Genomic DNA, 15,899 nt, shown 5'->3' on the forward strand with positions numbered 1-15,899 from the left:
TCTTAGCACTTAAATGTCACCAATGATTTATTTTTTAACTTTTTTTCTTTAACCAGATTTGCATCTGCTGGTGATGATGGACTTGTAGTTGTGTGGAATGCCCAGGTGTGTATTGATTTTGTTGGATTGTGTAATAAAGATATGACTGTATAGTTGAGTATACATTCATAAACACTATCTGGGGATATACCTGCATATTAGTAGACAGACTAATTAATACTTGAAAAGGCATACTTGGGAAGATTTCATTTAAATTGGGAGCCAATATTTCATAATAGAAACTTTTTTAATAAAGATTTTTTCCTGAGAAACAAATACCAAGATATGAAAATAAAAGTTTAATCTTACCGAACAAAACTTACCAGCAATTATGTAACGACTCTGAAAATGAATCAAGTGTTGATTTTTGTGGCAATTTTTCTTTCAAAAGTGATGATTACATGATGTAACATGCTTCTCATGTTTGAACTTAATAGCAATATAATAAAAGGCTTATTTAAAAAAATACTTAAGGCTTAACCAGATTCCTCTGAGACCTCTCTTCCTGATCCTTTGATACTCAGGTTATTCTCTTTTGAAGTATCTATCTTCTCTCATGGTCTGATCTGTCAGATCCTCATTTTTCAATGGCTTTGCCTGTGATTATAGGAGTTCTTTAACATGTTCCTACATTCATGAAATCTTGTAACCTTGGAAAGATTTGCAATTTGTCATATTTACTTTGTGTTTTATAGTATGTTTACTACTTGGGAAGTCCATGAGAGTCTGATGGGTGGGAATAGCTGTTGCTATTAAATAGAGGTGGAGTGGAGGCTAACTTTATGAGTAGTTGATACATTATTGGATATAGATATATTTGTTGCTGACTTTTTTTCCCTTCCACAACTGTATAACTGTGGAGACTTAAATAACAAATATTTGGATAAGAAGGACTTTCTATTTTTTTCCTACAGATTAAGTTACTGATATTTTTATGCTTAATTTATCCAATTATATTCTTAAAATAATATGGAAAGAATATTTAAATTTTATATGAAATATGCTAAAATTTATATTATCTATCAGAAATTGTTTATGGCTAAGTAATTTCAAATAGAATGTATGCATTTTCTACATAGTGATTCTTCTTAGTGTTGTTAACGTTATTTAACTTGTGAAATAATGAACCTGTTAACATTTTCATTGGTATTTCAGACAGGAGAAAAACTTTTGGAACTCAATGGACACACTCAAAAGATAACAGCTATTATTACATTTCCTTCCTTGGAAGCATGTGAAGAAAAAAATCAGCTCATCTTGACAGCTTCTGCTGATAGAACAGTTATTGTATCCTTTAGTTTGGAAGAGAGTGAAGTCCCTATAGTGATCCAAGGGACCAGTATATATATTATTAGTCTTTAGGCTCTTGGGGCCTGTTTGCACATTCCTGTTTTACCAAAAATGATTTTGTTCTGGCTTTCATAAAACACTTCTTTAAAGCATTAGGCATCTGAAAAGTATTAGACTGAAATAGCAGGTTAAGGTGTATTATTGATGGAAACCCCATGATTAAACTGTTCTTTCTAGAGTTACTATTATATAAAATAGATGAAATGGAGAAAATTAGCTTAAAAATACTTAGTATCTCAGTTTGCTTTTAAATTTAGGGAAATAAAGATCAGTTGGACAGGAAAATAATTTACTTTGGGTTTTTTTTTCTGCTCATTGTACAGCAAAAAAAAGTTAATGGCCCCAACCCATAAGAATCTTTTGAGAACCCAGTCTGACAGAAAAGTGAATTGCCATTGGCTCAGTGTTTAATATTACTATTTAGTATTTAAAAATAAAATTTAAAAAGTATGTTACCTTTCTTTCCCCCTTACTTTTAGGTAAAATTTTAAAATGTAATGGCATTTTATAAAGTGCTTACATGTGCCACACATTGTTTTGTTTTATATAAATCTATTTGATTTTTATAATAAGTATTTTTGTTCTCATTCACAGATATTAGAGGCAAAGAGAGGTTAAGTAACTTGTCCAAGATCATGCGGCCAGTATAGGGTAGAAGGTAAGCAGTCTGACTGCAGAGCCGAGTTCTGAACCACTATATAATAATACTGCCTTTTAAAATATTTTTCTTAGCCTGGCCAGTGTTTTTCAGTGGTTGAGCAGTGACCAATGAACCAGGAGGTCAAGGTTCGATTCCCTGTCAAGGCACATGCCCAGGTTGCAGGCTCAGTCCCCAGTAGGGGGCATGCAGGAGTCAGCCGATCAATGATTCTCATCATTGATGATGTTTCTCTCTCTCTCTCCCTTCCTCTATGAAATCAATAAAAATATATTTAAAAAATATTTTCCTTAAACAGATTTAGCCCCTTAATCTTTTTATAAGGAATTTGGATTTGTGAAGGCCATAGCCAAATGCTATGGATAACTGTAATCTCTCATGACCTTTTTTTTTTTTTTTAAGTTACCATAGATTACTTTTAAAAAGCCTATGCTCATTGAAAATTCTGTTTAACTAGCTTCAAGCATTAGTGAAACAAGTTTCAAAGGAGTCAGTGTTCCTCAGGCTTCTATAAACCACATACATACTTTAGGACACTTAAACAAGCTTCTCAACAAAAGTGATTTCTAGACAAGTTGCCAATAGGTGAAAACATTTTAAGAAGATATTTAAATGGTGATAAATTGTGAGGGGATTACAGTATTATGTAAACAAGGGCATAAAATTCACTCATTTTTAGGTCAGGGTAGCTTTATTGCTACTGCTCTATTGAGGCAAATATTTTATGGACTAAAGCTCTTTTTTTATTTGTTTTCAGTATCAGTATAACCTCTGCAAAAGCAGAATTTAAAATGCTTTTTTATTAGATGATTCCTAAAGTACTACTTAGAGGCAATTATTAAAATTACTATTACAGTATAGTTCAGAGATGAGTAGTTGGGACAATATCAGTATAAACTGTACTTACAAATGATGGTATAGGCTAATTTCCTTTGCTGAATGACTTTGTTGAAAATAATTCCAGGGTGCTTTGCTGGCAGTTCTTTTACTCAGGCGAATTTTAAATTAACTCAGCTTGGGCCTTCACTATTAACTAAAACTTCATTAATTAAATGCTAAGTGTAGATTTGAAAAAAATTTGTCAAGTGATAGTCTTAAAAGTTTGTACATATATATTTATACATGTTATATATATTTATTATGTGAATGTGTTTTCAGATATGATGTAAAATGTGTATCTTACCATAGGAAATGGTGTGAAAAATTTGAAAATTGTCATACTCCTTAGGTCAAACTAACATTTTATGAGAGGTCCTCTAATTATTTTAAATATGTATACAGGTAATAGGAACACCCTGTTACTATCTTTTTTAAATCAGGATAACAGTAGTTAATTATGTCATGCACATTGAGAGAGCTTTTCAGTCAATATGGTGGACTATTTTGGAGAATAAACCTTAAAATTTAAACAGTTGCAATATTTAATGTCTATAAAGATTCAGTTTTCAGACCATTCTTTCTGTTGGCATTTTCAAATAGTTTGACAGTAAAATTTACCTGAAAATTATTGTAGGTTGTAAGCCTACTGTGCTAAGTTGATGACTCACTATATGAATTAATTTTTGTAGTAGTGCAAACACTAAATATTTTATGCCTTATTTTCTACCTAAATGTGTGACATTTGTGACTTAATTATTGGAAAAGTTATAAGATTTGAAATGTTTAGAAATTATTTCTTAACATAAATTTAGGTATGGAATTGTGATACTGGCAGGCAAGTTCAAAAAGTGTCATGCTTCCAGTCTACTGTAAAGGTAAGATCATAAGCTGATATTTTATGGTAATAATTTTTTTTTGTCGAGAAAAAACTGTTAAGTTTGATGAAATTACTTTTGTAGGTTAAAAAATTATTTCTTCTTGCCCTAACTGGTTTGGCTCAGTGGATAGAGCCTGTAATGATTCACATTACAGAAAAAGTTCTTATAAAGCACTTTTAGTTGGACTTGCAGACTAAGGGTTCCCAGGTTCGATTCTGGCCAAGGGCACATGCCCTGGTTGCGGCTCAATTTCCCTTCCCCCTCCCTCCCCAGTAGAGGATGTGTAGGAGGCAGCCAATTAATGATTCTCTCTCATCATTGATATTTCTATCTCTCTCTCTTTCTTCCTCTCTGAAATCTATAAAAAAATATATTTTAAAAAATTATTTCTTCCACACATAGTTACAGTTATTTTATTCTTCTAAGATTAGATTTTTGGAAGTATATATTTTAAATCCTAGAATGTTTGAATTTGAAGTTAGAGCAAGCGATGAATCTCTATAGCAGGATAAGGAAAAAGGTAATACCTAGTATGTTTTTAGTAAGTAATTGTAAAAAGAGGCAGTCCTTGCAGAATGACTCTAGCAGTAGTTAGTATGTTTCTTCATAGTTTGAAATAAAAACATAGAATCATTTGTCCCTCACACTCTGGCTTCTATAAAGTCATAAAGATAAGATATGTTTACAATAGCCAAGATCTGGAAACAGCTCAGGTGCCCATCAGTAGATGAGTGGATAAAAAGGATGTCATTTACACAATGGAATACTATGCAACTGTAAAAAAAAGAAGGAACTCTTACCCTTTGTGACAGCATGGATGGATCTGGGAGCTTATTACACTAATTGAAATAAGCCAGTCAGAGAAAGACAAGTATCACATAATCTCACTTATATGTGGAATCTAATGAAAAAAAATAAACATACAAATAAGATAGGACCAGAGGCATGGATACATAGAACAGACAACAGACTGACAGATATCAGAAGGGAAGTGGGTGGGTGGGGAGACTGAAAGAGATTAACCAAAGAACATGTATGCATATATGTATAGCCCATGGACACAGACAGTAATGTGGTGATGACTAATGGCAGGGCGGGCCTGGGTGGAGGGAAGCAAAGGGCAGGGAAAGAGGGACATCTGTAATAGTGTCAACAACAAAGAGAAATAATTAGTAGGATAAATTAGTCCTAAGAAAAAAGATGTCAGTTACTTAGTTCCAAAACAAAATTTTATGGGGCTAATTGGTTGCTACTATTAGGTTCATTCATTTTACAGTTATTAATTGGGGCTTATTACATGAAAGGAACTCTGCTACATGCTGGAGAAATAAACTTGGATAACACTTGGTTACTTTGATTCCTATAGAAGAAATTACCTTAAATGTTCTCAGAAATGTGTCTTTCAATAATGTGAGCAAGTTTGGAGAAAGAAGCTAGTAAAATGAGATAATGTTTTCTCTTGCTTTAAAGATAACTGATCTCTAAATTGGAGCCAACACTTAAGAAAACAAACAAAAAAATAATAAATAAATAAAAAAAGGATAAAGAATTGCTGTGTGCCAATTGTCATTGTATATCATTTTTTTCCTGAAAGGCAGTATCTCTGGTAGCCATCTCATGCTACTATGCTCTTCTAATTATCAATTTAGTAAAGTTTATGGGGAAGAAAGTACCATTTACTGTATGCTGTATCCAATTTAACAATGTACTGTCTTTGAAGAGGCCATTTAAGTATTGACTTAATCAAATCTCTATGCTTTATGTGATCTGAAAGATACCTTTTTTAAATTCCTTAAAAAATACTCTTGTTTTCTGTCTGAGCTCATTAGGTTTCAGATGAAACACATGAATTGAAGGAACAGGGAAAGAGAAAAAATTTAGTGTATTGGGGAAATTCCTTTGGTGAGCTGTTTCATGAACTGTTTAATAAAAAGTGCCTAATTCCAGCATGGTGAAAGTACTTTATATAAGGGCTTTTACTGTAATGTGAATCAGCTAGACAGTTTTATTTACTCCTATGATCCAGTTTCACATTAAAAATCATTAAAAATAGCATTTTACTCACTTTAGTTCAATGGTTAAAATTGTTTTTGAGCATAATTTATTAAAGAAATTAGGATCCCTAATATATATAAGAAATACTGTTTTTTATTTTTTGAACTAGTAAAGTTTTTATAAAGGTTGGTATTTGCAAGGAGATGGTGAAATTGGCATTTTAATTGCTGTTGAGGGTATAACTTGATATGCTCTTCTGGAAGGTAGTTTGGCATTATGAATGAATCTAAAAAAAAAAAAAAAAAAAAGATTACATGAATTGACCAGTGATTCAACTTCTAGAAAACTCTTTAAAGAAAATAATAAATGTGGGCAGAGATTTATGAACAGAAGTATATATTGCAAATATATTTTATAAATGGATGATTGGCAGTATCCTAAATGTCTTATAGGAAAATAGTTAAATTATGATATATATGCTAAAAATTGTATTTCAGAAGAATACACAAAGAGTTTGGAAAATTCTAATAAGATGTTGAGTAACAAAAGCAGTAAATGAAAACTAAATCTAGTAATGAATAAAAAGGCTTATATATCATGACCACGTGAGATTTATCATAAAATATGAGTTTAGTTTAACATTTGAATATTCAATCAATGTAATATACCATCTATACTAATAAAAGGGTAATATGCTAATTAGACTGGGAGACCTTTCGGGAGACCTTCCGGATGTCCTTCTGGACAAAGCCATGGTGGTGGGGCCTGAGGCAGAGGCAGTTAGGGGCGATCAGGCCAGGAGGGGAGGGCAGTTGGGGGCGAGCAGGCTGGTGGAGGGCAGTTGGGGGCGATCAGGCCAGCAGGGGGGTCAGTTGGGGGTGAGCAGACCGACGGGGACAGTTGGGGATGATCAGGTCAGCAAGGGTGGGCAGTTGGGGGCAAGAAGTCTGGCAGGCAGAGTGGTTAAGGGTGATCAGGCAGGCAGGCAGGTGAGCAGTTAGGAGCCAGCAGTCCTGGATTGCGAGGGAATGTCTGACTGCCATTTTAGGATCGGGCCTAAACCGGCAGTTGGACATCCCTTGAGGGGTCCCAGATTGGAGAGGGTGCAGGCTGGGCTGAGGGACACCCACTCCCCCCTGTGCATGAATTTCATTCACCGGGCCACTAGTCCTATATAATAAAAGGCTAATATGCAAATCAACCAAATGGTGGAACCACTGGTCACTATGACACTCACTGACCATCAGGGGGCAGGTGGTCAGTGCACTCTGACAGGGGGAGCACTGCTCAGCTAGAAGCCGGGCTCACAGCTGGCAAGGGCAGCAGCAGTGGCGGGAGCCTCTTTTGCCTCCGCGGTAGTCAGACAACCCCCAATGGCTCCCAGACTGCTAGAGGACACAGGCCAGGGCTGAGGACCCCCCCCCCCCCACACACACACACGAGTGCACGAATTTTGTGCACCGGGCCTCTAGTAGTAAGAATAAAGGACCAAAAAAAAGTCATCTCAATAGATGTAGAGAAAGCATTTGACAGAATCCCAACACCTCAAGATAAAAGTACAGTACTCAGTAAACTAGGAATAGGTGAGAACTTCCTCAACCTAATGAAGGGCATCTATGAAAGCCCCACAGCTAACATTGTATTAATGGTAAATGACTGACTGAATACTTTCCCCCTGAGATCAGGAACAAAGAAGGATGTCTACTCTTGGCATTTCTATTTAATGTTGTACTGGAGGTTCTGACCCAGGGCAATTAGACAATAAAAGAGAAAAGGCATCCACATTGGAAAGGAATACATAAAACTATATAGAAAAAAATAACTATATAGAAAATTCTATATCAATAACAAATCTATTAGAACTAAAAATGGATTTAGCAAAGTTTCAGGATACAGTTCAGTATACAAAATTAATTGTATTTCTATATACTAGCAGTGAACATTCAAAAATGAAATTAAGAAAACAATTCATTTACAGTAGCATCCAAAAGAATAATATGCTTAGAAATAAATTTAAAGAAGTAATAGGTGACTTGTACACCAAAAGCTACAAAACATTGTTGAAAGAAACTAAAGAAAATCTAAGTAAATGAAAAGATATTCCATATTCATGGATCAGATTTAATATGGTTAAGATTGCAGTACTACCCTATCTACGTATTGGACACAATCTCTACCAAAATCCCAACAAGGTGTCTTTTCCTATGTTCTTGTTTTTGTTTTGCAGAAATTGATATAGAAGTGCAGGGGACCCTAGAATAGCTAGAATAATCTTGAAAAGAAATAACAAAGTTGCAAGATGCAAGCTTCCCAATTTGAAAATTTACTACAAAACTGTAGTAATCAAGACAGTGTGGTACTGGCATAAGGATAGATATACAGTTCAATGGAATAGACTTGAGAGTCTAGAAATAAAATCTTATATATGTGGTCAATTGATTTTTAACAAGGGTGTTAAGACCCTTTAATAAGAGAAAGAATAGTCCTCTCAGCAATAATGCTGGGTCAACTTGATATCCTCATATGAAATAATGAAATTGAATCCCTACCTCATGCCCTATCCAAAAATTAATTTAAAATGGATCAAAGACAAAAATGTAAGAGCAGAAATTATGATACTCTTAGAAGAAATATAGGAGTAAATCTTTGTGACCTTGGATTAGGTATCTTAGATATGCCAGCAAAACCATAGCAACAGAAGAAAAAATGATAAATTGGACTTAATAAAAATGAATAGCTTTTATGCTTAAAAAAACATCAAGAAAGTGAAAGTCAACCCACAGAATAAGATATTTGCAGATCATATATCTGATAAGGAACATGTATGCTGAATACATAAAGAACTCTTACAACATAGCAATAAAAGACAACCCAATTAAAAATAGACCAAGAATTTGAAAGATATTTTTCCAAAGAAGATATGCAAATGGTCAATAAGCACATGAAAAGAAGCTCAGCATCATTGTATATTAGAGAAATGTAAGCTAAAACCATAATGTGATACTATTTCGCATACACTAGAGGGGTAATACCTAAAAGACAGGTAATAAGTGTTGATAAGGATGTAGAGAAATGGAACCCTTATACATTGCTGGTGGGATTGTAAAAGAGTATACCCTCCTTGGAAAATAGTTTGACAGCTCATAAGTGTTAACCTTTTGCACTCAGATGTCGAGTGTGACTCAACACGGTTAGCATCGGTAGCAGCTCTTTTTATACTGTTTGAATGTATCAATAATTTGAAATATAAAAAAATCCAAATAAATAAGTTTGTATGAAAAGAAACTCCAGTTTTTTATTCTACTGCCGCGCTTTGTAAAATCTGGGGTATTTAAAAAATTAAAATCCCAAGTAGAATAAAGGAATCGAGAAAAAAGCAAGCGAGTGCAAAGGTTTAAACAGAGTTGTCATTTGACCCAGAAGTTTCATTCTTAGATATTCCCAGGAGAAACGAAAATGTGTGTCCATACAAAACCATGTACGTGAGTTCTCATAGCAATAGTCATAATAGCCCAAAAGTGGAAACAACCTGAAGGTCCATTAACTGGTGAAAGGATCAAATATGGTATATTCATACAGTAGAATAGTATTTGGTAATACAAAGGAATAAAAGTACTGATACAAAAATTTGACAAGCTGATCCTAAAATTCATATAGAAGTAGGGAAGGACCTCTTAAAAGATAAACTGCATTGATCATTTTCAACCTTTATTATTCCAGCAGTTTTAAAAGCAATCCCACCCTATTCCAGGCAGAACCTTGTCCTTTTTGTTTTTATTATTTTCACTTGTTCTTGCCCTTGTGCTCACTTGAGTCAGTGGGTGAGGAAAGTGCTATTAAAGGTGTGGAGTTGCCGAAACCGGTTTGGCTCAGTGGATAGAGCGTCGGCCTGTGGACTGAAGGGTCCCAGGTTCGATTCCAGTCAAGGGCATGTGCCTTGGTTGTGGGCACATCCCCAGTGGGGGGTGTGCAGGAGGCAGCTGATCGATGTTTCTCTCTCATCGATGTTTCTAGCTCTCTATCCCTCTCCCTTCCTCTCTGTAAAAAATCAATAAAATATATTTAAAAAAAAAAAAGGTGTGGAGTTTAAAGTACCATCCTATCTAATAAAGAGGGAATATGCTAATTGACCCTCACACCATCACAAAGATGGTGACGCCCACAGCCAATAAGGAGGGAATATGCTAATTGACCACCACACCCTCAAAGATGGTGGCGCCCACAGCCAATGAGGGAATATGCTAATTGATTGCCCCACCCTCAAAGATGGCGGCACCCAACCCAGTCCCCTCAGCCCCGGTGGGGCAGCAGGTGTGCGGCAAGGCCCGGCCCGCCCTGCGTGCCTGCCTCCGAAGTCCCCCAGTCCCCTCAACCCCCCAGCCACCCAGGGCTGGCCCAAGGTACAGGCAAGTCTCAGATGGCGGCTGCCCAGCCACCCAGGGCTGCCTGAGGCTCAGGTAACCAGGGCTGGCTGAGGCTTGCACTGCCAGCAGTGGCAGCAGTAGAGGTGTGATGGGGCTGATTGCCAGGTCGCCTCCCGCTCCTGAGGGCTCCCGGACTGTGAGGGGGGAAGGACAGGCTGAGGGACCCCCCCCCCCCCCCCCAGTGCATGAATTTTCATGCACCGGGCCTCTAGTTAAAGATCAAGGACTTCTACAGACCTTAAAATACTTTCAGTATTAATGATATTAATTTGAAGATACATAAAATCTAAGGCCATATTTTCAGTTTTATTTTAAAAAGCAGCTTATTTCAAGCCTTGTGTATTAGTTGTCTATTATTAAATAACAAATTACCTCAAAACTTAGTTGCTTAAAACAAATATCTCACAGTGTTTGTGGTCAGGAATAGAGAGCAGCTTAGCTGGATAGTTCTGACTCAGTATCTCATGATGTTGTCATCTGAAGGCTTGACTGCATTTGGAGGTTGCTACGGGACTCACATACTTAGGAAGTGTTGGTGGTTGTACAGAGGCTTCACTTTCTTGCCAGGGGGGTCTTTCTCCATGTGGCTGCTTGTGTGTGTTTGCCCTAGAGAGAGAAATCTAAGAGAGAGCAAGGAGGAAACCACCATGTGTCTCATGTCTTTATAAGTCACACACTATCCTTTCTGCCACATTCTATTCATTAGAAGCTAGTCACTTAGTAGAGCCTACATTCAAGGGGAGGGTAATTAAGCTTCACATTTTGAAGGAAAGGGTATCAAAGAATTTGGGACATATTTTAAAACCTCCAATGAAAGCATGAACTTCTAAACTTACATATATTTCTCAAATTTTGCAGTGTTTAACTGTTCTTCAGAGACTAGATGTTTGGCTGTCTGGTGGGAATGACCTATGTGTGTGGAACCGAAAATTAGATCTCCTATGTAAGACTAGTCACCTTTCTGATACAGGTAAAAAACAAATTAAGGTAATTGTGAACCATGAGTGACAGACTCTAAAAGACACAGTGAATCTTCAAAGAGACTTTCCATGAACAAAGGGGGGCGGGGGCGGTACTTTTCTTAGCAGTTCTGTATATAACATGTAGCCATATTCTCCAGGTTGGTGAAGGGTTGTGTAAAATATATTTTCATCCCATATTGGAAGGAGAAGATTCCCCTCCTTTTGGCTTCCTCATCCCTTCTAACAGAATTTCTCAAAGTGGTTAAGAAAAACTTTTTAATATATGATCATCAAACTCTAAACGGAGTTTGATGAGCATGTTGATACCTGAAAGCACTTTTGTGGCTTTACAATAGCACTTTAAAAATTTTTTGGGGGATCACTTGTCTTTCAATAGATTTCTAAGGATGACCTCATTTTACATTTGGTTTTACTAAAAAGTTTATTCATGAGTAAACTTACTAACAAAATTCTATTTTCTCAGAATTCTGTTGACAGACATTTTTTTGTTTTAACAGAAAAAAAAATCAATTTTGACTTCTATAGATACCAAGGATTGTAAAGAATTAAAATTTATTCAGAGTAAAAACATTTAAGTATAAATGAGTAAATTTTAAAAAATATATATATTTTATCGATTTTTTACAGAGAGGAAGAGAGAGGGATAGAGAGTTAGAAACATCGATGAGAGAGAAACATCTATCAGCTGCCTCTTGCACACCCCCTACTGAGCCTGTGCCCACAACCAAGGTACATGCCCTTGACTGGAATCGAACCTGGGACCCTTGAGTCCGCAGGCCAATGCTCTATCCACTGAGCCAAACTGGTTTTGGCTAAATGAGTAAATTTAAATGACAGTAACCTTGAAGTTATGTGATACACTATTAACTATTTCTGTTCTAAAAGTAATCAAATGAACCCATGGACATGTTATAAAGAATATTATTAATTATTGACATCTTAAAGGTAGTAGGAGCTCCGTGAATTGAATATATAGTTCATAATTGAAAATAGCTTATTTCTACATAGATAATATAAAACTAGAGGCCCAATGCACGAAGATTCGTGCAAGAATGGGCCTTCCTTCCCCTGGCTGCCGGCACCGTCTTTGCTCCGGCCCAGATCCGCCTTTCTGCCTTCCCATGCTGCCCAGAGGCCTGGAGCGGCTGGGGTGGTGCGGAATGCCTGCGTTGTCACCATGGCGACGATGCAAGTGTCCCGCCCCCCCAGCTGCTCGGCGCCTGTGTATGCAAATTAACCTGCCATCTTTGTTGGGTTAATTTGCATACTCACTACTGACTGGCTGGTGGGCGTCATGAAGGTACAGTCAATTAGCATGTTACTCTTTTATTAGGTAGATACCATGAAAATAATGTGATATCGTAGCAAAATTAAATCCATACCTTATTGGGATTTACAGTTTAACCTTTGAAGTCAACATTATACCACTAGTAATCTTGTTTGAATCTAGAATGTATTTTTATGTTTACTATTTTCATGAATTATATCTCTTTATTTACATGTTCATATTTCTTACATTAGCCTGTGGTCATATGTGAATTTTACTCCATGAATAATTAGTACAGACATACCTTGGAGATAGTGCAGGTTTGGTTCCAAACTACCACAGTAAAGCGAATATTTCAATAAAGTGAGTCATGATTTTTTTGGTTTCCTAGTACATATTAAAGTTACACTATACTGTAGTCTATTAAGTGTATAATAGCAGTCTGTCTAAAAAATGTATATAACTTAATTAAAAATATTTTATTGGTAAAAAATGCTAACCATCATCTAGGTCTTCAGTGAATCATAATCTTTTTTGATTGTAGAGGGTCTTACTTCAACATTGAAGGCTGCTGATTGATCAGGTTGGTGGTAGCTGAAGGTTGAAATGGCTATGGCAATCTTTAAAAATAAGACAACAATGAAATTTGCCTCACCAATTGACTCGTTTTGTGAACGATTTCTCTGTAGCACACAATGCTGTTTGATAGCATTTTATTTACAGTAGAACTTCTTACAAAATTGGAGTTAATCCTCTTAAGTTCTGCCAACACTTTATCAACTACTAGGTGTACCGGTTAATAATGCGGATTTTTTTCAATACATGGAGTTACACATATGTTGACAAATATGTGATTTGATATGTATGCTATTTTGTTGTTTGACAACAAGCTTCAAAATGTCATAAGTCAAATTTTGTGAAGGTGTTACCATCATAGATATTTTTATGCTTAAAAATGTCGAATTTCATGCCAAAAAAAGCATTTGCAGAAAGTTTTAATTCATTATTTTGAAGGAAAGTGCTGCTGAAAGTTATCGTATACTTCGAGAGCTTATGGTGAACATGCTCCATCTCAAGATACTTGTGAACACTGGTTTAAATGTTTTAAAAGTGATTATTTCAGTGTGAAAGACAAAGAACGTCCAGGTCAAACGAAAAAGATTGAAGACCAACAATTACAAGCATTATTGGATGAAGATGAGTGTCAAACTCAAAAACAACTTGTAAAAAGATTAAACGTTGCCAGCAAAGAATTTCTGATCATTTACAAGCAATGGGAAAGATTTTAAAGGAAGGAAAATGGGTGCCACATCAACTGAACGAAAGACAAATGGAAAACCGAAAAGTCATCAGTAAAATGTTGCTTCAACGACACGAAAGAAAGTCTTTTTTGCATCGAATTGCGACTGGTGATGAAAAGTGCATTTATTTTGAGAATCCCAAATGCTCAGAATCATGGGTAGATTCAGGTCAACCATCAACATTGACTGCAAGGCCAAATCGCTTCAGAAAGAAGACAATGCTCTGTGTTTGGTGGGATCAGGAAGGTGTGGTGTATTATGAGCTTCTAAAACCAGGTGAAACTGTTAATACTGATCGCTACTGACAACAAATTATCAATTTGAACCATGCTTTGATCGTGAAACGACCAGAATGTGTCAGAAGACATGGCAAAGTAATTTTGCTTCATGATGATGCACCATCACACACTTCAAAACCAGTTAAAGACACGTTAAAAGATCTTGCCTGGGAAGTATTAACCCACATTCACCAGACCTTGCTGCTTCAGGTTACCACTTGTTCTGATCGATGGCACACGCACTTTCTGAACAGCACTTCAAAACATACGAAGAAGTGGAAAATTGGGTCTCTGAATGGTTTGCCTCAAAACAAGAAAAGTTCTATTGGGACGGTATCCACAAATTACCTGAAAGATGGGGGAAATGTGTAGCTAGCGATGGACATTACTTTGAATAAAGCACTTTTGATGTTTCTCTTGAAGTTATCGTGTTTTCTTTGATTACAAAATCCGCCATTATTAACCGGTACTCCTAGTAATTCTAGATCTCTTGTTATTTCTGCCACATCTGTAGTTACTTCCTCCACTGAAGTCTTGAACCACTCAGTCGTTTATGAGGGTTGGAATCAGCTTCTTCCAAACTCCTGTTAATGTTGATATTTTGACCTCTTCCCATGTATCATGAATGTTGTTAGTGGCATCTAGAATGGTGCATCCTTTCCTGAAGATTTTCAATTTATTTTGCTCAGATCCATAAGAGGAATTACTAGCTATGGCAGCTCTAGTCTTACAAAATGTATTTCCTAACTAATAAGATTTGAAGGTCCAAATTACTCCTTGATTCATGGTCTGCAGAATGGATGTTGTGTTAGCAACCATGAAAACAATATTAATATTGTACATCTTCCATCAGAGTTCTTGGTTACCAGGTGCATTGTCAATGAGCAGTTAAATTTTTTCTAGGTCTCAACAGTGGGCTTAGAATATTCAGTAAACCATGTGATAAATAGATGTGCTGTCATCCAGTCTTTGTTGTTATATTTATGGAGCATTAGCAGAGTAGATTTAGTATAATTCTTGAGGGCCCTACAATTTTCAGAATGGTAAATGAGCTGTGGCTACAACTTCAACTAACTCATCAGCTGCATTAGTCCCTAACAAGAGACTCAGCCAGTCCCTCTCTAGCCATGAAAGTACTAGATGGCATCTTCCAAAAGAGGCTGTTTCATCTGCATTGCAAATCTGTTGTTTAGTAACCACCTTCATTATCTTAGCTAGATCTTCTGGATAACTTGCTGCAGCTTCTACATCAGCACTTGTTGCTTCACCTTGCATTTAAAAAAATATATTTTTTTTATTGATTTCATAGAGGAAGGGAGAGGGAGAGAGAGAGAGAAACATCAATGATGAGAATCATTGATCTGCTGCCTCTGGGGATTGAGCCTGCAACCCGGGCATGTGCCCTGACAGGGAATTGAACCATTACCTCCTGGTTCATAGGTCGATGCTCAACCACTGAGCCATGCCAGCTGGGCATACTTCTGAATTACTGAGTTTCTATTATTTTCACTTAATAAATAATTTGATAAAAAATTTTTAACAAAGTTTTCCACATCTAGAATTCTTTTCTTCCTAACCCTCCATGTGCTCTCCTGTTTCTTTTACTTTTTTATATTGAACTGCTAATTCCTTCCTTTTGCCCTCCTCTACAATCACTTCTTCTTCCTTGAACTTGGGAAATGCATAAAATACTGTTAACCTATGTGGAGAAAAGATTTTAGAGAGACTTACTCCCCAAACTACAAGAGTCTTTTGATGGGTGAGAAGGTAAAGTAAATGAGTATAATATTTTCCAAATTCTGGAAAATTAATTTTAATAGTTTTTTTTTTGCCTGCACATGTGGTGA

The 15,899-nt window shown here is 36.2% G+C and overlaps 1 protein-coding gene across 2 annotated transcripts in view; it reads left to right on the top strand.

The window, feature by feature from the left end:
- The window catches only part of WDR41 (WD repeat domain 41), a 130,223-nt gene that overhangs the window by 90,945 nt on the left and 23,379 nt on the right, over positions 1–15,899 (top strand). For both annotated transcript variants that reach the window (XM_054715138.1, XM_008161959.3), the window contains 4 exons: positions 57–105; positions 1,195–1,326; positions 3,739–3,801; positions 11,082–11,193. In XM_054715138.1, coding sequence (XP_054571113.1) covers positions 57–105; positions 1,195–1,326; positions 3,739–3,801; positions 11,082–11,193 — 356 coding nt within the window. The remainder of the gene's footprint in view (positions 1–56; positions 106–1,194; positions 1,327–3,738; positions 3,802–11,081; positions 11,194–15,899) is intronic.

Source organism: Eptesicus fuscus, chromosome 4 (genome assembly GCF_027574615.1).
Source record: "Eptesicus fuscus isolate TK198812 chromosome 4, DD_ASM_mEF_20220401, whole genome shotgun sequence".
NCBI lineage: Eukaryota > Metazoa > Chordata > Mammalia > Chiroptera > Vespertilionidae > Eptesicus > Eptesicus fuscus.